Source organism: Nannobrachium achirus (assembly GCF_963921795.1).
Source record: "Nannobrachium achirus genome assembly, chromosome: 16".
Classification (NCBI taxonomy): domain Eukaryota; kingdom Metazoa; phylum Chordata; class Actinopteri; order Myctophiformes; family Myctophidae; genus Nannobrachium; species Nannobrachium achirus.
The window spans coordinates 61,969,635-61,994,752 of NC_137823.1; the positions used below are offsets into that span (position 1 = coordinate 61,969,635).

The 25,118-nt window shown below is 42.7% G+C and overlaps 1 protein-coding gene across 1 annotated transcript in view; it reads right to left on the reverse strand.

Moving 5' to 3' along the window:
* Positions 1–25,118, reverse strand: part of ryr3 (ryanodine receptor 3) — a gene marked incomplete at both ends in the record, with an annotated part of 321,079 nt that overhangs the window by 123,196 nt on the left and 172,765 nt on the right. Inside the window, 6 exon segments of the mRNA XM_080745085.1 lie at positions 1,431–1,551; positions 3,422–3,521; positions 9,652–9,826; positions 12,006–12,141; positions 13,517–13,620; positions 18,030–18,162. Coding sequence (XP_080601211.1) covers positions 1,431–1,551; positions 3,422–3,521; positions 9,652–9,826; positions 12,006–12,141; positions 13,517–13,620; positions 18,030–18,162 — 769 coding nt within the window.

A 25,118-nucleotide genomic window follows, 5' to 3' on the forward strand; every position in this document is an offset into this window, starting at 1 on the left:
TTTTATTTTTTTACACACAATATCTTTGGCGAAAATAGCTGATATGCTGTACAAGCTTACAACACATTGTGAGCTTGCAGGTCTGCTATACAACACATTGTGAGCTTGCAGGTCTGCTATTTACACCAAAAGTTCGCCCACAGAATAGCGATGCTACAGTAAGGTTAATGTTGCCACAGGCCAATCATAAAAAGCAGTATGAAAATGTAGAACAAAAAGAGAAGACAGCAGTGGAATTAAAAAGTAGAAACAGAGAAAGTTTAAGAAACAGTTATGGATAAAATATTTTCAGACATATTTCGTTTTTGTTTACTTTTCTGTAAAAACGCTTGCTACTGTAGTTCTAGTTCTGTCCGTCACACTGTGTCCAACAGTGGGTGTGGACTGGACACAAGATAGCGGAGCGAGGAAGCGAGACACGTGAAGAGAAAGTTATTCAAAACACAATAAGCTGAGGAAACATTATGGGGCAGGAGACACACTGTACAGTCCTGTAAGAGACGTGTCTGTTTTCTCATTAGAATATGTCATGGAGAAAATTGGATCCGGGGGAAGCTTGACTGGGTTTCTGCCAAGCACTGGTTTAAGTGCTGTTCCGGATGGCGTTTTCAGTTAAGCCAATGACTAAACATGATTTTCTTTTTAGATGAAGTACAAATTGGAAAGTCAAAGACCTTGTATGTACTCAATATTGATGTACAGTAGTAGTGAAAAGAACACCCCCCTCCTTCCCCCGAAACCTGTGTGCGTGAAGAAGACAGTGAAACACACTGGGTGAAAAGAGAGATTATCTGACATATACTGGTAGATTATATGACCAATTTTGTACCAGTATACTGGGCATATACCCACATTATTGGAAGTTTTCAGTTCAAGAGATTTTCAGGCATATTCCCCTGTAAACTGCAAAGGCACACAAAGGCACACCCTGCTGTGCCTTTGTCTAGCTGGGGGCAGAATATCAGGGGAATATGCCTGAAAATCTCTTGAACTGAAAACTTTTTTTCACCCCCATCGCCTGCCAGATATACAGTAGGCCTACTGTAAACACAGTAAGTACAGTAATAGATGATATACACATTATACTCTGCAACATTGATAAAGAACATACACACCCAGAGATACAGTGATGTTCAAACCTGTATAAGTCACAAGCCACCACAACTTGTATAAGCAAGCAAAGTATTGCTTGTACTCCCAAACAAAGGTGGAAGAATATAACCTTCCTCTCTGCAACTATATTAAACATAAACCTGATATATTTCTTTGACCGGAGACCACCAGGGTTTATACTAGGATCTCTCCTTTTTTCCCTCTACAGAAAATCTCTCTCAAGTCTACTGGTACTTTTGCTGAATGTTCTCCCCGCAATAAGGATGCTAGGGGTTCAATGCTTAAACATTTCAGCTAACCCTGAAACTGAAACCTACCTTTATTGATGGTGGGCTGTTTTAGGGGTATGCTGAGGATGCCCACCAGGTCAGTGGTGGGGACCAGAGAGCGCAGGATGGCACGGATACGCAGCGCTTCTCCTTTACCCTTCTGGATGAGCTGAGGAAAGATCAAGGGACATTATTCTGGTAAATGGTCACCATAAGAGGTCTACGGTTACAATCCAGAGACTCAACATTAGTCGGGGAGCCACAGGCCCAAAAACTCAAAGAATAGGGTTTTACCTGTGATGTCATGACATACTTTTTATTTTAGTTTTTTCTATTCATTTGGTCATTAAGGTACACAGAATGAGAGGCCTGCTCTGCCGGAAACATTGCGAAAAAAGGTTATGGTCATTTGTATATTCACTCCATCGACTTCACTATACAGGAAAAGAATACAAAAAATAAATCTGCTTTAAGTAACATGTGAGTGGTCAAACTAGGGGTTCTTCATGATTCTGAATCCATTGCAAGCATTTGTTTTGCATGAAAAACATTCTTTGGGCTAGATTTCGGCCTCTCAAAACTGTGATTTTTGATGACTCATCACATGCTACTTAAACCCATTCAGGCCGGGAACACATTTTGCTGTTTGGGAGGGGCTTACAGTACATGTACAGTATGTAGCAACATTTGTTTTGTAGGCTAATTTCTGATTTAGCCCTATTCTATTAGGTTAGGCCTAAATGGGTTAAAGCAGATTTATTTTTGTATTATTTTCCTGTATAGTGATGTCGATGGGACTTTTTTTCCCCGCAATGTTTCCGGCAGAGCAGGCCTCTCATTCTGTGTACCTTATTGACCAAATTAATAGAAAAAACTAAAATAAAAAGTATGTTATGACATTACAGGTCCTCTCAAATTTTGGGCCTGTGGCTCCCCGGCTACATTACATAGAGTGCAATGTAACAACGTAATGATCGATGTGCTATCAAGGATGAGCGCCTGTGCGGAAAAACCTACAGTTTAGATGTCATGCAGAATAGAGAAAGTTGATGAGAACGTGGGAGAGATGTGCTCGAGAAGGCTGAACAGTGAATTCTGTCTTGCTGGAACCATCCGCCTCGCCACTCTGCACAGTTATTAGATTGTCGCTGTCGTGCAGAAATCTTGTATCTCTGTAATGAATCTTTTTATTTTTATTTTTATCAATAAATGAATGGCGCGTGGCCAGGCTGTTGTAGCCTGGAAACCTAGTCACGCAAATTTACTCTGAATATAAATCAAAGTCATCTAAGTATATAATATAGCTTGCTGCTTAGCAGAAATGAAAAGTATACATTTTGGACATGTACAGTACAAGGTTTTTCCACAGACGACAAATCTTCTCTCCTGTATTACTTCCACGTACTGTGGAATGGATTAATTAAAATTGCCAACTTTGTGCGTTTATTCTCTCTTTCTCTTTTCAGTTTTATCATTATTAGCTCGCCCCCTCTCATTATTAGGGCTGTCACGATTATGACATTTTACATGGCGATTAATTGTCACTCAAATAATTGTGATTAACGATTTAATTGTGTTTTTGTCGTTGCCAATTACAATTCTGTTTGGCTTGTAGGCTTTGAAGTTGCACATGGCAGATATGACCCATAACCTAAATATACAAAGAAATGAAGGACATATTTGACAACTTTACACTTTAAAAAGAACATTGGTAGTGGAAATAGCCGATCTACAAGTTCACAACGATGATGCGATGCGACGCGTTGTGAGCTTGTAGATCTGCTATTTCCACTATTTTTTAAATGTTATAAACATTTTTCAACATGTAAACGATTATGACGATTATCACAAAATAATTGTGATTATGTCAAATAATTGCGATTAGACGATTACATAACAATTCTGACAGCCCTACTCATTATTACTGCTTTTACAGCCTTACGTTAAATGCCACACCAACATGTGGCACTGGCTGTACCTGTATGAGTGAGTGACAAATAAACCACTCTTGCTGCTTGAATCAGTGCTTGGTGACTCACATGCATCTCCGGAGCACAGCGACCCAGCAGATCGATGAGGGCCGAGTAGAAGGACATGATGGCGTTGCCCATGTGAATCACCTCGCCGTCCTCTTCAGACCTGAAACGGTACGAGAGGAACAGAACAACTCATTCTCTCTGGCTATCATCTGAATAACAGTGCATAGTGTACCTGCGCCACTCGGAATAATGCGACAATCTAATTTAAAAAGAGGAGTGCTAAGTAAATATCTGTAGCATAGACTCCTAGATTCTAACCCTGGACATTTAGCTAAGATACTTTACAGTTTACAGTTTAGGCATTTAGCAGACGCTTTTAATCCAAAGCGATTTACACCAAGCAGATAAAACATCACAATAATAAACAAGATAATATGTCAGTACATCAACAACAATATAACAAATGCAAATGAATATCTATCTAGAAAAAACTATATAATCCGTAAAGAAAAAAGGTTTCTAAAAAACCTAAAAACAAATGCTAACTAGCTTCATGTATGGTCATTGATTTTTCCAGTAGTGCTGAGGGTTTAGGTGGAGTCTGAAAAGGTGTCTTCAGTCCACGGCGAAAGCTAACGAGTGAGTCCGTTGTTCTAAGTGCGACAGGGAGTTTATTCTACTTTCTGAATGGCAGTTCAGATTCTGCCATCAATTAAGCTTCACTGTGTTAAACCAGTGATTAATTCTTTAAGCACAATGTGACATACAGTATTACAAAAAGCAATGTTTTTGGCAAGTTTTCACTATTTCCCCAAACTAGGGACTTCAGGTGCTTAATATACATGTTTAATTCAACTGTTATTATATAAGCATAAGTTGAACAAATATTGAGAGTGTACATATCCCAAAAGGAAAAGCTTGTATTTAATTTAGAGGGGGATGAGGCATGGACCCCCTGGTGTTATCTACAGGGATGCTGTCCCACCCGTCCAATCCTATCCATACTCCAGATAATAATGATCATCTCTACTCAGGCAGTAGTCATCACCAAGGACTTTTGTCAGCATTGACGCAATGATCACGCAGGAACAGACTATGTGGTGTCAGTAAGAATTAAAGTGTGTGAGATCCATTCGTTTCCTGCCGGTGGTGGTAGTGTACAGTTATCAGTTATCAGTAAGAAAACAGTTTGCAGTGCCTCTTCGTTAATCAACATTCTGGACACAAACTTGTTCTTAAAAGCGCAGTCACCAGGGCTAGACTCCCTGTCAATTATTTCTATGCTATAAATACTCTTATCTTGTCTTTTTTTTATATATAGTGTTGCTTTTGACTTCTCAAAGTTTCCACCACAATATAAAACGGTTTTCTTCTTTGTCGGCCTGTGCAGCTGAGGAAATGGTTCGATTAAAGATTTCTTTGCCTTTGTGAGGTGGAAATCATCTGAGACAGTATTTGGGCCCTGTGGTGTTAGAACTCTCTAATGAAAGCAATTAGTGGGAGTACAGCAGTAACTCCACCACTGTGCCTATATATCTAAGAAACTGCTGATGCCCACCCAGCGGTAGAGCTGAAGACATTTGACATTTTCAGCATTTAAAGGTATAATAATACTAAGGGGGCACGGTGGCGCAGTGGTTAGCGCTTCGCCTCACAGCTAGAAGGTCCTGGGTTCGATTCCCGCCGGGGGACGCTGTGGGTGCTGGGGGCGTGTTTCTCCCTCCGCGTCATCAGCGCCCACACCCTAGGTGGGGTCGGCGATAGGGCCTTTCTGTGTGGAGTTTGCATATTCTCCCCGTGTCTCCTAGGGTTGATACCCTCACAAAAACCATGCAGTAATCCTGGTCTCAATAATGCCAGCCGGGGCGCTTGATGGAGGGGAAAGGAACTGGTTGGAATAACGTGTTCCTTCCACGCGCTACGTCCATCCCAGGGAAAATCCCCCCTGTCAGGTGAAAAGAAACAACTTGGACTACTCATGCATTGAAGGAAGCATGAGGTCAGTCCGTTGTCTCCCCAGGCGCGGCAGAGGGAGAGCAGAGCCCAGGATTACATAGGCAATTGGCACTGGGTGAAAATGGGTTGCAAAATCGTGGGATAAAAATTATAAAGAAGAAAGGTATAATAATTTTTGCTCATATTCAAAACAGGCTTGTTTAAGACTTGAGCCCTAGAGTATATACTTTGTTGTATGATCTTCTTCTTTTCCTTTTGGTTGTTCCCTTCAGGGGTCGCCACAGCGAATCATCTCACCCTGTCCCTGCCTCCTCTTCTTTCAAACCAACTAACTTCATGTCCTCTTTACATCCATGAATCTCCTATTTGGTCTTCCTCTAGGCCTCCTGCTGCCTGGCAGTTCCAAACTCAGCATCCTTCTACCGATATACTCACTATCCCTCCTCTGTACATGTCCAAACCATCTCACTATCCCTCCTCTGTACATGTCCAAACCATCTCACTGTCCCTCCTCTGTACATGTCCAAACCATCTCACTATCCCTCCTCTGTACATGTCCAACCCATCTCACTATCCCTCCTCTGTACATGTCCAACCCATCTCACTATCCCTCCTCTGTACATGTCCAACCCATCTCACTATCCCTCCTCTGTACATGTCCAACCCATCTCACTATCCCTCCTCTGTACATGTCCAACCCATCTCACTATCCCTCCTCTGTACATGTCCAACCCATCTCACTATCCCTCCTCTGTACATGTCCAAAGCATCTCACATCTCTGGCTTTATCTCCAAAACATCTAAGATGCGCTGTCCCTCTGATGTACTTGTTTCTGATCCTATCCATCTTAGTGAGAACCTCAACATTTTAGTCTCTGCTACCTCCAGCTCTGCTTCCTGTCTAGCCTACAAGCTCACAAGGCATCGCATATTATACTGTCGGGACACCAGATTCAAAGTGGTTAATGGATGTGCACCTTCCCAAGATCAAGACCGATTTCAACCTAAATGGATGGGTCGATAGAAAGGAATATTCTGTGGCTTATCCATTGATGCATATCATACAGACACAATAAGACAAAAACAACATGGAGACAAGAGGAGACTTGACCGCGGAGAAAGAAAAATAACGTGAAAACTTTTGACACAGTGGGGTAAATTGATGGAGAAAATCTATTGCTTGTAAACTTACTAATAAGATATAAGATAAATCAGACAGAAAGTAAAGGAAGACAGAAAAGGTCTGAACTTCAAAGACATATTTTGAAGTCATTCTGCGACTACAGTATCCATCAAAAGAACAGGTATAGACAGAAGGCAGTCAAGCCAAGATTGTTGTTAGCTGAGCCACAAAGTTATGCGAGACTATTTATAATGAGCCTGTCTCATTGTCTTGTTGTCTCGTTTGTAATGCAAGAATCAATATAATTATATCTGTTTAATTTTTTCATCTTGTGAGAAAGAGACAATTGCAGTGAATTATTTGAAACAACTTTTACTACTTTCAAAAGTACATTTTCTTCTTCTGTTTAATAAATGATACGCAGTAAAATCAGTGTTAATTAATCCATTTATAATTCAGAGAGTATACAAATGTAAATGGACTTTTACAGATGTGTAACTCTGAAGCCTAGTTCAGGCCATTGATTCGCAAAGCGACGAAACAGATGCAAATTTGCAGGTCAGCAAAAGCTGCCTATTTGCAAGTTGCAAGAGATTCAACTTTCCCGATCACAAGCATCAAGTTGCAAAGCATGTCTGATCACACAATCTGCCATTGTACCACCCTCACACACACATTGTACCACCCTCACACACACATTGTACCACCCTCACACACACATTGTACCACCCTCACACACACATTGTACCACCCTCACACACACATTGTACCGCCCTCACACACACATTGTACCGCCCTCACACACACATTGTACCGCCCTCACACACACATTGTACCACCCTCACACACACATTGTACCACCCTCACACACACATTGTACCACCCTCACACACACATTGTACCACCCTCACACACACATTGTACCACCCTCACACACACATTGTACCACCCTCACACACACATTGTACCACCCTCACACACACATTGTACCACCCTCACACACACATTGTACCACCCTCACACACACATTGTACCACCCTCACACACACATTGTACCACCCTCACACACACATTGTACCACCCTCACACACACATTGTACCACCCTCACACACACATTGTACCACCCTCACACACACATTGTACCACCCTCACACACACATTGTACCACCCTCACACACACATTGTACCACCCTCACACACACATTGTACCACCCTCACACACACATTGTACCACCCTCACACACACATTGTACCACCCTCACACACACATTGTACCACCCTCACACACACATTGTACCACCCTCACACACACATTGTACCACCCTCACACACACATTGTACCACCCTCACACACACATTGTACCACCCTCACACACACATTGTACCACCCTCACACACACATTGTACCACCCTCACACACACATTGTACCACCCTCACACACACATTGTACCACCCTCACACACACATTGTACCACCCTCACACACACATTGTACCACCCTCACACACACATTGTACCACCCTCACACACACATTGTACCACCCTCACACACACACACACACATTGTACCACCCTCACACACACATTGTACCACCCTCACACACACACACATTGTACCACCCTCACACACACATTGTACCACCCTCACACACACATTGTACCACCCTCACACACACACACACATTGTACCACCCTCACACACACATTGTACCACCCTCACACACACATTGTACCACCCTCACACACACACATTGTACCACCCTCACACACACATTGTACCACCCTCACACACACATTGTACCACCCTCACACACACATTGTACCACCCTCACACACACATTGTACCACCCTCACACACACATTGTACCACCCTCACACACACATTGTACCACCCTCACACACACATTGTACCACCCTCACACACACATTGTACCACCCTCACACACACATTGTACCACCCTCACACACACATTGTACCACCCTCACACACACACACACACATTGTACCACCCTCACACACACATTGTACCACCCTCTCACACACACACACACACACATTGTACCACCCTCACACACACATTGTACCACCCTCACACACACATTGTACCACCCTCACACACACACACACATTGTACCACCCTCACACACACATTGTACCACCCTCACACACACATTGTACCACCCTCACACACACATTGTACCACCCTCACACACACATTGTACCACCCTCACACACACATTGTACCACCCTCACACACACATTGTACCACCCTCACACACACATTGTACCACCCTCACACACACATTGTACCACCCTCACACACACATTGTACCACCCTCACACACACATTGTACCACCCTCACACACACATTGTACCACCCTCACACACACATTGTACCACCCTCACACACACATTGTACCACCCTCACACACACATTGTACCACCCTCACACACACATTGTACCACCCTCACACACACACACACACACTATGGCGACGGCAATCAGTTGCTGCTCGGCAGACGGGTGTAGACCGTCCGGTCTTTGCGAACCACATTTGGGGGATTCTGTTGCAAGTGGTTGCAAGTCGCAACTTTAGTCTGAACTAGGGGTGGGACGATATATTGTGATATTTCATATCACAATTATTGTGACAAAATAAATCGTGATTTACGATATTATCGCGATAATCAAAATCCATTATCTTGGGGTGGAACGTTTGCCAAAAAATAGACGATTTACAAGCTCACAACGCGTCGCATCGCGACGCATTGTGAGCTTGTAGATCGGCTATTTTTTGGCAAATACATTTGATAGAGCGAAAAAAGACTGTATTAAGTATGTATATTTTAAGTACCGTTTACCAACTATAGAGGGTTTAAATGGTACCGGATAATGCAGCTCAGCAAATAAAAGGTGAATTGTTCCCAGTGCATGACGGAGGACGATACCACGATAAATGAGTGTTTTTTTTATCACGATAAACGATAACATCACGTATCGTCCCAACTCTAGTCTGAACTAGGCTTGAGAGGATGGCATGTTAACCGAATGGATCCATTTGGTGACATTCATAGACTCATTTCAAAGTGTACCATGAATGGATCCATTTGGTGACATTCATAGACTCATTTCAAAGTGTACCATTAATGGATCCATTTGGTGACATTCACAGACTCATTTCAAAGTGTACCATTAATGCGTTCCTACCCGGTGTTGACGGTGCTGGGCAGGTCGAGCGCCGGGTTCTCAGAGATCTTGATGGCCTCCAGCATGGCAGCCAGCAGACCCTGGCCCCCCTCGCCTCTCAGCGCAGGGCCGAAGCATTCTGGACGGCGGATGAGCAGCTTCACCACCACGTTGGAGTTCTCCTCCACGCTCTCACCTGGAGGGCAGGTTCATTCATGCAGCATGCATGGATGAAAAGTACAGATGCACACTTAGAATGAATGAAAAGTACAGATACACAATGAATGCGTAATACAGACAACACACACATGGATTAAAAATAGTAATACTTTATGCACAAACACACACACACACACACACACACACACACACACACACACACACACACACACACACACACACACACACACACACACACACACACACACACACGCACCCAAGCAAGAAGCACGCACACACTTTCTCATTTATGCTGATGGTTTTTAACAGCTTTATGCCTCATTCACACTACAGATATATAGTTGAACGTTTTGCTTGGTAATTCAATGTAATCTCAATGGAAACCAGCTTTAAAGGCTGGATTCCAAGGACAGCCGACATGCCCAGCCTTTAAAGCTGGTTTCCATTGAGATTACATTGAATTACCAAGCAAAACGTTCAACTATATATCTGTAGTGTGAATGAGGCATAAGTTATACGAAATACATTTAAAGCAGTTACTTTACATTTAGACAGGGCTTTATAGATCCAGAGGAAAACTGGGCTGTCACAGCACAGTGGTAGAAAGTAACTAAGTACTGTATTTAAATACAATTTTGAGGTACTTTCACTTTTACTTCTACTCAACTACCTCACAGACGCAAAGATTATTAACCTGACTGCGCCAGATGATAGCAGCAGTGCGTTTGCCTGGCTGCATACCGCTCAAATTCTTTAGCAGGTGATTGGATGGGGCCGTCTCTCTATCACAGTCTGGGAGTGTCAACTCCAACCACTCATATTGGCTTGTCTGCATGACGTTACACCCAGAATCCGCCTCCTGGGTTTCCACGTGGTCTGCAGTCAGACTCTATTGGCTCAGAGCCGCTCAGAGCCCGCCCGTAGCTGCCGCTGATTGGTCCGGCCCGGGACTTTACGAGTGTCCGGCCCGGCCCGGGACTCAACTCTCACCGAGAGATCTCAGATGGTAAAGTAGGGCGGTACACACTACTGCCACCCTCTGACACGGTCAGGTTAAAAGATTATGCTTTTTACTTTACAATTATTTGACAGCTTTAGTTACTTTGAAGATTTAGATTTTCCCCCCCAAAAGATAGTCCTGTGCATTAATTCGAAAATAGCTGATCTACAAGCTCAAATCATGTGTCACACCACAATGCGTTTTGAGCTTGTATACTGTATGTGCTATTTTGCTAAACACTTTGTGTATTACTTTAGCATTGTTGCGACCGTAGGTCGCATTTACTACCAAAACCTCCACCGGCTGTCTGTCAGTCTGTCCGTCATGTCACACTTTTCCCCAACTCATATCTCCGCCACCGTTGCCCCAAGACATGCCAAACTTTGCACACACACTCCTTGCCTGCCAATCCACAACCTCCACCTCTCACGTCATACGGGCAGCCATAGTTACACCTGGAATGTTGAATCTCCATATATGGAGATAACCTACGCATCACACAAAGTCTGACCTCACCAGCCCATACTTGGGCATGGACGACTTATATCTCCATATACGGAGATGGCCATATATGGAGATACGATGACATCACAGAGTCCACAGCTGATGATGTGGCGTGATGTCATACAATACACAAACAAGCCCTATATAAAGGGGCAATTCTCACCAGGGAAGAGAGCATTCCCCACTAGCTGAGTATCTTAAGATGGTTGGATGTGATGATAAGCTATAAGCTTAGTTGATCCTGGCGATAAGGTCTGAGTCGAGGAATGCTCTCTTCCCTGGTGAGAATTGCCCCTATATATAGGGCTTGTTTGTGTATTGTATGACATCACGCCACATCATCAGCTGTGGACTCTGTGATGTCATCGTATCTCCATATATGGCCATCTCCGTATATGGAGATATAAGTCGTCCATGCCCAAGTATGGGCTGGTGAGGTCAGACTTTGTGTGATGCGTAGGTTATCTCCATATATGAAGATTCAACATTCCAGGTGTAACTATGGCTACCCGTATGACGTGAGAGGTGGAGGTTGTGATATTTGTGGAGATAAGCGACCAACGGTCGCTTATCTCCCGATTAGGGAGTCTTACTGGTAATATATTGTAATTACCACCACTGTCAGAGCATTCGTCAGAGCATTCGTACATCCTATACAGCGTGCATCCATCTTATTACACAGATTACACACCATTGCTGAAGACGGCGAACCGCAGGAAAGACAGGTAGCGCTCTCCCTCGATGGGGTTCCAGCCCAAGTCTGGGTAACCCTTAGCAACAAGCAGAGCACAGCTCTGTAGACCACAACCTGCCAGGTATGCCACCACCTACACACACACACACACACACACACACACACACACACACACACACACACACACACACACACACACACACACACACACACACACACACACACACACAGTCAGTTTCACGCAGAAAAAGATCTCAGTGTGACAATGAGACTTTACAAATGTAACCAAATGGACCGTTACATTTGTACACTGTCACAGTTAAAATAACAGTGCAGAAGGAGGACCACATAGGCATTAAGCGCTTGTTCTACCCGTGGGCGTTGTAATGGTCCCACTCTGTCATTTCCCTGTCAGTGTCAAAAGTGACGGCTCGAAAGTACGTTTGCTGAGCTAGCTTATTCAACTTGTCTGGAAACGGCAATTTTTCATTGCAATGAGCTGTCTTATGCCTGTGCTAAATTACATTCACTTGTAACTCAAACGGAGGCATTTTCTTTGTTAAATACTGTATGCGACAAAGTGAGACATTATTTGTGCCAAAGAGTCTGTTCATTTATAGCCTCGTAATCAGAAGGTAGGAGGAGTCTAGTTTACTAGGCTATGTTCATTATACCAGTGTCCAGACTACTTTCAGGGTCTAATACCAATATGAGATATCATATCAGCCACTTGAACAGTGTCCAGTTATTATACAGTGAAATCCATTGTGTTAATATAACTCTGAAAGTGTGACTTTTAAAGGAGTAGTTCACCTCCAAAATGTTTTTTCCCCTTCTTTTTCCTATTGATTACTGATGCCATGGGGACTTGAATTCAATAATTACGACTGAAGGTCGCAGTTTACTGTGAGAAACGTCAAAGCTTGTCCGCGTGTAGACGTGTACACATTTTTACGGTCTATGGGTTTGCCGCTCTGACATCATTCTCTGATGTCACTGTGATGTCAGGGGAACCACTCTACCAGAATGGGTTTGCCGCTCTGACATCACGCTCTGGCTTCACTGTGATGTCACACTAACAGAATCCATTTTATGCCGAAATATGGAGTTCCCTGATGTCATCAATATTAATGATTACATTTACCCCCATTGATTCTAGATGGGGACCCAAATGCATTTGGGTCCCCTTCCGGAATCAATGGGGGTACATTAATTGTAATCAAATTATTGTCTTAGGAATGTGACAAAAACCCAAAGATATTATTGAACTCAAGTCTCCATGGCATGAGTAATCAATAGTAAAAAAAAAAAAGTAATTTGGGTGGGTGAACTACTCCTTTAAGGGAGTTCCATCTCTACAATTTCAGAGTTACATCAAAATTGAGGCTTTTACTGGAGTCAGCAGTACACACACATTTTCTTTTTGTTCTCATGGCCCCCTGAGGTTTGTCACTGTACTTTTATATTGTATTATTACATTTCTTCAAGGTGACTGTACTGTATCAAACCTTCTCCAGGTCTGGCTCCTCCAGGGACAAGGCCAGGTTGTTGTTGTCCATCACTGAAGACGCTGCAACGTCCAGGGGAGTGGAGCCCCTCATGGCTTCACAGGCTGTACACACACACACACACACGCGCACACACACACACGCACACACACACACACACGCACACACACACGCACACGCACACGCACACACACACACGCACACGCGCACGCGCACGCACGCACACGCACACGCACACGCACACGCACACGCACACGCACACACGCACACACACACACACACACACAAAGAAGCTTGGTTTTCTCTCTGCTTACAGCAGGGGGCAGTCTTTTGACATGTGCAGAGACATTTGCTCTGTCCCTTTCACACTCATGGGTTGTCCCCAGAAAGTGAAGTTCAGACTCAGTCAAATTATAAATGGAACGTTAAGTCACAGTCTAATCTATACGTAACGACGCAGAAACTAAACAGACATAAGGGTACATTTGGTTCCATTCGCACAATCTCAGAATTAAATTGAATCTGTTCAACCCATGGACCAATAGTTTGTTTCTTACTCTTTATTATTACTATTATTCAACTCACATAACATTTAATATAGAGCCTTTAAATGTTTAGTTTAATTAGTTATAGCCTTTACAAATATTTGTCTAATTATTTTATCTAGAATCTGACCAATTTGAATATTCTACATTCCTTTCTAGGAAGAGTTTCTAATTATGATTAACATTTTCCTGCAGATTTTGAAAGTACATGCAATTTTGGTTAATTTCCACCACATAAATTACTCACAGAGTGGAATAAATGAAGAATATTATGCTTCCAAGAAGAGAAACCCATGATGGAATGGAGATTGGAGACCCATCGATGATTTTAAAAAAAATAATAGAATAAGTCGATCAAACCGTTGCACCCATAATTTCCATCATAGATAATCAATCTTGCCCTATAGTTTCACATACTTCCTCACTGTGTTGACCAAGCTTTTATTTCCAGTTTACGTGCAATTGTTTCCTGTAGCCACGAGCCGTTCCTTTTGAAGCAACTGTTAATTGAAGTACTAGAATAAAGTACTAGACGTTTATCCTCCAGTAAAACAACAGATGAACTTATTGGCATCATCATCATCATCATCATCACCCTCAGGCCTCACAGCTCCAAACCTCTCCTCTCAGGACTATTACTTCAAAAGCTACTGACAGCAGGCAGAAGTGGATGAGCAATTGCACAGCTTCATCAATAGAACTTCAAGTGTGTGTGTGCGTGCGTGCGTGCGTGCGTGCGTGTGTGCGTGCACGCGTGTGTGCGCGCGTGTGTGCGCGCGTGCGTGCGTGCGTGCGTGCGTGCGTGCGTGCGTGCGTGTTCGATCATCAGTAAATACTGCAATCTTCAGAGAGCGTGAAGCTCTCCTCTCTCAGGCAGGCAGAGCCCAATGACTCATCAGTGCTGCCCAGCATTTTAAATAACTCCCTTCACTCCTCTCTCTACTGTAACACTCCCATCTCTCTCTCTCTCTCTTTCTCTCTCTCTCTCTCTCTCTCTCTCTCTCTCTCTCTCTCTCTCTCTCTCTCTCTCTCTCTCTCTCAAAAAACGAAACAAAAGAATATATATATTGCACGGGAGCGCTGTCATTTGTCTTTTTTTCCCCCCTCACTCAGATACTTGTCACAATATAGGGGGAAATGTTGCTTCTGAAAGAACACTTGCCGAAACAGTTGCTACAGTAATGACACCTAGTGCATTAAATGACAAATGCTAACAGTGTTGACGTATTTTGCGGTAGCATAACGCTCAAATTTAAATTCCCTACAATGTGCCTCAGGCTAAAATTCTAATGTTGCAGTCTCTCTGCATAGTTTTCCTCTTTCTCTCAATCTCTCAACACTTTAATCTATATTCTCATTAAATTGTAGAGCGATAAATCAACGCTACCTTAGCTTAACTACACGAACCCTAGTGTCCCTTCAGGCTTTAAGAAAATAGTAATAAAACTAATCCAAGGCACTAAAAAAAGCTTTTTATTATTTTTGGCTGTACAATATTGGCAAAACCAAGGCATATCGGCAGCACCTTGAGGGGAAATGTATCCCTCGATAAAGGAAATTGCTGCCTTTTTACTATTTTCTCATTACCTCTCGTTTCATTGAATTACTGACCTTCATCTGTTCTCTTGCCAGTGAGCATATCTTCCTTTTTATTCTACTCTCAACATTCTCCCCATTCTTTTTCCTACATTTTACCATTCTCATTTAATTCCTTACTTTATGAATTGAATCGTTTTTATAGTTAGTTGTTAATGGAACTTTGAACTGCAATACGTATGACACACATGAGGACGTGATGGGTGGAGTCGAGGGGTCGTCGACTCGCTGCAGTTGGATTTTTCCAGCTGGAGCGAAGATACCGAAGGAACCGTTTGCGCCGTTCGGACCGCCTCGTTCGGATGCTTGTCTCGTCTTTGCATTCACTTTGTTGGTAATCGCGCCGCTCGAACTATCCAGGTCTGAACGCAGCATCAGACAAGCAATAAAATACTTTAAGAGCTTTAACAACTGTCGTAGTGTAACAATCTGAATCTGAACAATCTTCAGAAATAAACTAATGGATGGACAAAAGGCGTTTAGTGGTATTCCAATATTTACGGAAAACCGTATGTATGCATATTTAAACACTGACTAATAGTTAATCTAAGACGTAGGGACACAACTGTGTCAATGAAAACATTGCTCATGGATGAGCTTATGGCTGGACTAAAGCAGGCAGCTTGTTGAGCTTGCAAGAAGAACACGAATTGATTGTGGAGAAAATGCATTCTCCTGGCGATCAGGTTTACCTCCAATATTTTGGAACTGCCCATCATCATTGGACATGATAATAATTAGACCTATTTCATCTCACAGAGTTACCATCGCCCAGCTGACAGCAGGGGTGGGGGGTTAACCCATTTAGAATGGGTACACATTTTGTGTATCATTATTTTATGCTTTAACTATTGAAAAATAGCAGATATACACTGCGAGCTTGTAGATCTGCTATTTTTTTTAAATCGTGAAAATTAGAATTTTGACCTGATTCTATAAGTGTCTTTTGAATCCTTCTAAGGTTTTTTGACAAACCTATGTTTCTATGTCAATGGCAATCTGGCCAGCCATCGTCAAAGAAAAGGTCCTTTTCACTTAACTGGAGCTCAGTTAGTCTGTTCTTGAGAGACTACTATGTCAGTGGTTCTCAAACCTTTTCATGTGAAGGACCCCCAAAATGATGTGTATTTGGCCACGGACCCCCATCTCAAAATATTTAGCTCCAGGGACCACCCAGAATCAAAATTTCAGTTACAAACGTTTGCTTTGAAAATACATATATTCAAAGACTTGCACACATTTTCACGACTTTTTCAAAAAATAGCAGATCTACAAGCTCGCAGCGTGGCACTCGGTGCCGCGCTGTGAGCTTGTATATCTGCTATTTTTCACTGGTTAAAGCATTCAATAATTATAGGCCTAAATGGGTTAAGCGTCTTGCTCAGGGACACGCCGACACATTGCCGGGGACCCCTTCAGTTATTGCCCAAATGGAAGCCTGATTGAAGCCGTGATTCAATTTGCATTATTTCCAGGCAGGCTCTCTCTACCCGTTCAGCTGTGGCCAAATGGAGGCTATGATTCAATTTGTATTATTTCCACAAGCTGATTCGCCGTCTTCAACTTCATCCCTACGAGTTTATGAAATAACAAAATAAATGAGTTCGCCTCCTCAGTGTATTTTGATGAAAACAAATGGCTGAAGATGGTTTCATTCGTCTGGCAGAATGGCATACATCAGTGGTTCTCAAAGTGGTTTATAGGGACTCTTTGGGTTCCTTTAAGGGGGTCTAAATTGACCCATACAATTGTGTAACTCTGGCAGTGTACCCTAACGGGTTCATTTGGTTCCATTTGTACACTGTCTGAGTTAAGGGGAGACCGTGAAATTTGAAAGTTTGAGAAACGCTGGCATAGTGTCCCAGCGCAGCTGACGGCTAGTCATTGCATTTTTTCTCATTTTCAATTTTTCATTTCATTTGAAAGCTGGGAATCATAGCTACAAAATTATATATTGGTTGTGGAGATTGACCCAACAGTTTTGAAGATATGGCTTATAGAATTATAGAATGATGCTATGCTGAAATACTACTTTTGAGATATTCAAGTTCTAAATAAATGTCTAACCTGTAAATGACCTGACGATCTCTCACATTAATTAAAAAAAAAAGTCTTATTTACATGCAGAGTTAAGCTCTGGCATTTAAGTGAAATGTAGCCTAGATATTTTGAGATGCATTTGTGGCTTTTTTCATTTTAAAAAAAGAAAAAAGAAAAAGTCATATTAGCAGTAGTGAAAAACCATGCCTTCCGAAATGACTGCCCCTCAGTCATGCTGAGTCACTAAAAGTAAGGTTTTTATCTTTCAAACCAAATATTCAGCATTTCTTTTGTTTTGCTATACTCTACTCTTTTTGTGTGTTGCTGCTTACCAAGCCCCACACTGCTGTTCTCCAACAGATAGCTGAGGTGGTCGAACATGGCCTTCTGGTTCTGCCGGCTGATTCGACAGAAGTAGCACAAGAAACGACAACAGCTGGCCACCATCCTGGGGAAAGCAATCTCCTGTACAGAAAGAGATAGAACAACATGAAGCTGGATTTGAATTTCAACAAAAGCCTTAGTATAGTGTCTAGTCTTTTAAATGTTTGCACATATTTATCATATGCAGCTACTGTACAAGCCCGGTACAGGAACAACACTGGTGTTTGCATTCAACTATTTATACACCAGTAAGACTCCCTAATTGTAGAGATAAGCGACCGTCACGCCGCATACACAAACTTTAGAAGGCAATCGTAGCTAATCAGGACGGAATATGGGAAATGGGACAGATCCATGTTGATGACATGACTTTAGAGATACTGTATACCGCTTAGCCTGATTTTCGGGCAAAATCTGTAGGAGCAGTGTCCAAAGATGTGTACAAAAATCGGCCTCATGGTGGCGCTAGAAGAGGGCCATGTGAGAAATCAGGAGTGCGTGTGCAAAGTTTGGCATGGATAGGGGCAACGGTGCCGGAGATAAGAGTAGGGTCAAAAGTGTGACGTGACGTGACGTGACGTGACGTGACGTGACAGACAGACGGAGGGACAGACAGACAGACAGACAGAGAGACATCCAGACAGCTGGTGGAGGTTTTCATAGACTTGACGGTCGCAACTACTCACTACTGTGGGAAAACGGAAAAATGATTTCTCGGATTTGCTGTTTAGACGACAACAGCGCTGTTTAGACGACAACAGCGCTATCGGGGGTTGAAAATGTGAAAACAAAGTGAAAACCCCTTCCAGAGTAGAAAAGAGTGAAAGTCTCTGCCTCGCATCTCTATGTAAAAGGGCAAATCAACCATCATCCAGCTGTATTGATCAATTAATCAATCAATCAACCAATCTTTAATGTCATGTCACACAGATAAAAAGTAAGAGAAAAACATTTTGTGTGTGAAAGCTCTCAATAAAGAAAGAGCAAGGAAGGAACGCATCAGATCCATATTTTACCCTTCTGTAGTTTTTATCCTGCATGCACTTGAAACAAAGCACAAAATCAGTAAACCTGACTTTTGCTTTATAGTCCGGGAAAAATGGGGGTGAACGTGGATTCGCCTGTAAAAGTTTTTTTCTCAACTGATTCTTGTAGCTTGGGGTCACCTCTTAAGGATTCAAGAGGATGACCAGTGATATCCATTGAGCATTTTTTATTATTAACCCCTTAATGCCTGAAACATGGGCTCCCATTGACTTTCTATACAGGAGGAAAATACCCAGAAAAAGATTATTTTTCGGGGTATTTAAGGAGGATCTGAGGGGTTTAACTAGGGGTTTGTCATGATGCTGAATCCATTGCAGGCATTTGTTTTGCACAAAAAACATTCCGTGGGCTAGAAATAGCCTCAGAAAACAATACACGTATGGGTGAGTATTCATGTTAGTCGGAGGCCTTAGGGTTTTTTTCTCGTGCTAATCAGTCTAAAAGTGCAAAATTTTGCACAGATGTAGCTCAGGGCTTGCTCTAATGATTTAGCTAGGGCGCCCGAGTCTGCGACATTCGGGGTCGCCACAGCGGCCAAATCAAGTTGGGCTCCCATCGACTTTAGTGATGAAAAGTGATGAGTCATCACTTTTCAGAGTTTTGTGGGTGTTGTGGTGACCCCGAAGGTCGCCGACCTAGCTAAATCATTAGAGCATGCCCTGAGCTACATCTGTGCAAAATTTTGCACTTTTAGACTGATTAGCACGAGAAAAAAAACCCTAAGGCCTCCGACTAACATGAATACTCACCCATACGTGTATTGTTTTCTGAGGCTATTTCTAGCCCACGGAATGTTTTTTGTGCAAAACAAATGCCTGCAATGGATTCAGCATCATGACAAACCCCTAGTTAGACCCCTCAGATCCTCCTTAAATACCCCGAAAAATAATCTTTTTCTGGGTATTTTCCTCCTGTATAGAAAGTCAATGGGAGCCCATGTTTCAGGCATTAAGGGCTTAATAATAAAAAATGCTCAATGGATATCACTGGTCATCCTCTTGAATCCTTAAGAGGTGACCCCAAGCTACAAGAATCAGTTGAGAAAAAAACTTTTACAGGCGAATCCACGTTCAGCCAAAAATCACCCTTTTTTTCCCGGACTATTAGACTAGCATACTACTTTATATGGATGCCGTGTGTGAACTGTGCTCATCAAGTATAAGTAAACAGGCATGGGATTTATGTCACTGGCAATGTGATGAGATGGCCAGATAGATAGAGAGCTTTACTGCCGCCCTGATGCCTGTGTGTCTGAGGTTCTCCGCTACGATCCAATTCACACTTGGCACGCAGCGTCTCACTAAATCACCGCTATCCCTTCCACCCTCTTTCAGCGCTGCCCAAAAAGGACATGACTGGGAGGCGTAGCTACAGCCATCGCCTCACCCCGCCGCTCACACTCACTTCACCCCCTGGCCTCATTACCCTTGTAGCTGTGAGTATTAGGTTGTTGCTCCTGGCTTGCTGGTCTTGGGTTGAGGGATCTCTATACTCAGTGCTTCCTAACATACAGTACACATGCAAGCAAACACGTTTTCTAGGAGCTGCAGTATTATGTCTAAAAAACTACTCTTCTTCTTTTGTGTATCGTTTTAATAGCATTGTTAAAACAAGTTTATTTATTTTTAATAACATATCCAATACTTAATGTTGTGCTGCTGTTGACAGTCTTGCCACACTAGCCTTTCACTGCTTATTGCGACCGAAGGTCACAGTTTACCATGAGAAACATCACAGCTTGTCCGTCTGTCAGGACGTGTACACATTTTAACGGTCTATGGGTTTGCCGCTATGACATCATGCTCTGATGTCACTGTGATGTCAGGGGAACCACTCTAACAGCATGGGTTTGCCGCTCTGACATCACGCTCTGGCTTCACTGTGATGTCACACTAACATAATCCCTTTTATGCCCATATATGGAGTTCCCTGATGTCATCAATATTAATAATGCCTGTTAGAGAGATCCATGTGATGCCAGGGGGAACAAATCCCTTTTATGTCCATATATGGAGATTTGGAGATCCCTGTGATGCCAGGGGAACAAATCCCTTTTATGTCCACATCCCTGATGTCCACATCCCTGATGTCCACATCACTGTGGCGAAGGGTGAGGTCGCTTGACATCCAGATGCATCTTACTACTGTATCTGTATTAATCAAGAATACATTCTTGATTAATGATTCTTAAGAACTACATATTTCTTATGGTTCTACAGAATCATGGTAAGAACAGAGCTGAAATCATATGAATAGTATGGTAGTAAATGCTATACCTCTTAAAAAGTACTCTCCTAATAACCGTCAGACAATCTGTCTATTACAAAGTGATTTATGAGTGACAGGTGTAATGCAAAATGTTGAATGCCGAACAGAACAGAATGCCATGAGACCATGAGCAATCTTGCTTGTGTTGAATTTATCTGTTGTTTTTGTTCTTATAATTGTATTTGCATATTAAAAAGGGTTTTGAATTTCCCTCTCAAGGGACAGTCGGCCTAAGATTTCCTGAGCAGAGGCAGCTTGTTTATTACAGTAGTAATAATTATGTGGTGGGGATGGTGGGCTGAGGAGCTGTGGTAAAATATGATGACCTTTCTCATACAGTACGTTGGCCCACATGGAGTAAAACCCACTCGCACATTATGTAAAAACTCTTACAGGCTTACATAGAACTTAAGTGAGGCATGCTTAAGCCAGATTCGTATGACGGCGTCACGGCCCGAAAGTAGCAGATTTACAGAATAAGCTCACATCATGTTGTGAGCTTTATTATATCCTGCTATTTTTGGAAGATTAAATTAGACAGGAGTCCAGGAGCCAATTGGTATTAAAGTGCATTTCTGCCTTCAATTTCAATAATACCTATATCAGGCAAGCTTCTGATTTTCAAATGAATGTATGTCAATGTAAGTAAAATATGAGACTAAAATTAACTAGTAAGATGCCTCAGGGCGCCAATTCTTGGCCATCTGGCCAGTGATGTATATCGGACCAGTTACCCATATATGGAGGCCCCAGCATGATAGTCAACAATGTGATGTCAGAACATGCCCATATATGGGCATTACCAAATATGTGCATTCCCAGATATGCGCTTAATATTGATGACATCGGGACAAGGATCTGCATATATGGGCATGAAACGGATAAGGACATAATTCATTTGCAAGTGTGACTCGTGATAACATCAGTGATCTCCATATATGGGCATAAAAGGGACATCACTCCAGAGCGTGATGTCAGAGCGGCAAGCCCATTCTGTTAAGAGTGGAGTGGTTCCCCTGACATCACAGTGACATCAGAGCATGATGTCAGAGAGACAAACCCATAGAACCACAGACAAATCCATAGAACCACAGACAAACCCATAGAACCACAGACAAACCCATAGAACCACAGACAAACCCATAGAACCACAGTATCAGGCGTGACGTACAGACAAACAGACAGACAGAGATACGCTGACAAGATGTGCCGGTTTTCATAGTAAACTTGGGCTAGGGTTAGAAATCTGTAAGGTGTTTTGGGAGGAGGTTAGAAAGGAGTTACAACGGATACTACTTATTAATATTGAGCTAGACACAAAACTCTTCTTATAGTCTGGTTCACTACGTTAATAAAGGTTTATTCGTTGGATTTTTTTGGAGATTTGTAAAACTATACATTTTTGGAATCTTCAGAGCATGGGGAATCCAAAAATCTTTGTTGGCATTTGCACAGACATGTGCAAAGCCGCCAATTTGGACGTTCAAAATGGCCGACGTAAAATACATAATTTGTGCTATCTTGGCTTCTAGACAACCTAGAAACGTAATTAAACATGCCAATCCTATGTTTTCTGGGTCAAGGAATCGAATGAGTGAATGGTGGATGTAAAATGTTCTGGACCCCCACCCCCTTTCTGGGGGTTATCTATTTTGGGACCTCCTACAACAGTACGCCAGCCAGTTAATGTCGGATTTTCATAATATTAGAGTTGTTTTATAGGTTTTAAAACATCCTGAGTTCATTTATTAGACTTTTAAAGCAGCCAGAATAACCTTTCTGACTTTTGGTTGGGGTCTCGGGGACCCCCGAGACAGACCCCTGAGCCTATCTCAGTAATCACTCTGCTCCTGCTCCAGAACAATGTTAAATTAGATAATAATTTTTGCATAAAAGTTGTTGTAGCTGGGCTCTGAAAACAAAAATGAGTAGTAGCAAATACCTCTGGGGGTCCGGGACTCCGGGGGGTCCTCAGAGTTACTACAGGGGGCCCGCCAAATATTGATGGGATCTTTTTTTTTTACATTTGAAACTGAAACTTTGAATGTGTTTATGTATCCTGGGTTTATTGCGACCATAGGTCGCAGTTTACTATCAGACCCGTCACATCTTGACCGTATCTGTCTGTCTGGACGGGTAACACTTGTCTTTTTTGCTGATTGACTCTCACACTCTGACATCCCACTCTGACAACACTGTGATGTCAGGGGAACCAAATCCCCTTTACGCCCATATATGGAGATCCCTGTGATGCCAGGGGAACCAAATCCCTTTTATGGACAACTAGGTAGTCATCCGGCAACAGCTCACAGCTGTGAAGCCGGGAGGAGTTCAGATTGACAATCAGGTTCACAGGAGGGGAGGTTGGCGAGCAAAGTGTGGTAGAACAGGGGAAGGGCAAGGGAATTTGACATAATGAAGGTACTGTATTGCAACTTCTCACTTTGGGCGCGCAGAACAACATGTCCATTTATTGCACACACACACACACACACACACACACACACACACACACACACACACACACACACACACCTATTTGTTATTGTCACCCCAAAACCCTCACCCTATGCTCTTGAAGAGCCATGGTCAATTATGCCCAAAAAGATTCACTACAATGGAGTCATTTCAGACATGCAGGATCTATTTGTCTTCATCATTGTCATCTTTAATGTCCAACCTAATAGTGTTGACAGTGTCTCCACCATAGCATAGAGTGAAAGGCAGGTTATTTGAGCAGCTGCACCGTCCCTTGCAAACTGCTTTGCAGCCATATTTGATGAACTCAAGTACTGCGTTTGGAGCAGGGAGGGCAAGACACCTGACTGGAACATACCCTCCACTCTCTGAATTCCATCTATTTCCTTTGATTGGTGGAAGCTCAGAGCAATTTATCAGGTATGATTTATCCCACATTGTGACATAGTTGGCACAGAGGATTCTGTGGTAGCAGTGCAGCACAAGTTGGAGGTAGCCTCTCACCCTCCAAGTTCTTTGACAGAAATAGTTCCCATCTGAGTAATCGCAGGGTTGTTGGATCTTTTGAACCGTAAACATGGCATGCAAAATGCTCCAAAGACTGCAATGTTGAATAAGCTCGGGAGGAATGGAAACCTTGCCAAGGTCCTTGAAGTGGTTAATGGCTTGGTCAACATCATCAGGCTTCAAGTAGGCATTGACCCATGTCTTTTTGTAGATTCCAACAAATGCTCTTCCCCAGCCAGCACCAGGAAAATTGTGTAGGCCAAGGAACCCTTGACATTTGCGACACTTGAAATCGCTCGAATATATATATTTCCTTTTTTTCAGTAACAGCAGGAGGACATCGTTGTTGGGTGACCAAACACATATGTCTTGCAAAGCACCATAAGCCGTAGAGGCAAGGACTTGATGAGGAATCAGGGTATCAGCCTCTTCATGTGTGTGCACTTCCACAAAATCATGTCCCTTGATGAAGGTATCGTATTATGATGACTACTTTGTCATACTTGACAAATTGCCACAAGCTTCGATCAATTGAAGAAAATAGATGGCATTTAGAGAGTGGAGGATATGTTCCAGTCAGGTGTCTTGCCCTCCCTGCTCCAAAGTCAGTACTTGAGCTCATCAAATGTGGCTGCAAAGCAGGCTGCACTCCTCCCTGCAAATGCTATGGTGGAGACTGTCAACACAATTAGGGAGGACATGTAGTGAATCTCTTTGGGCATAATTTACCATTTACC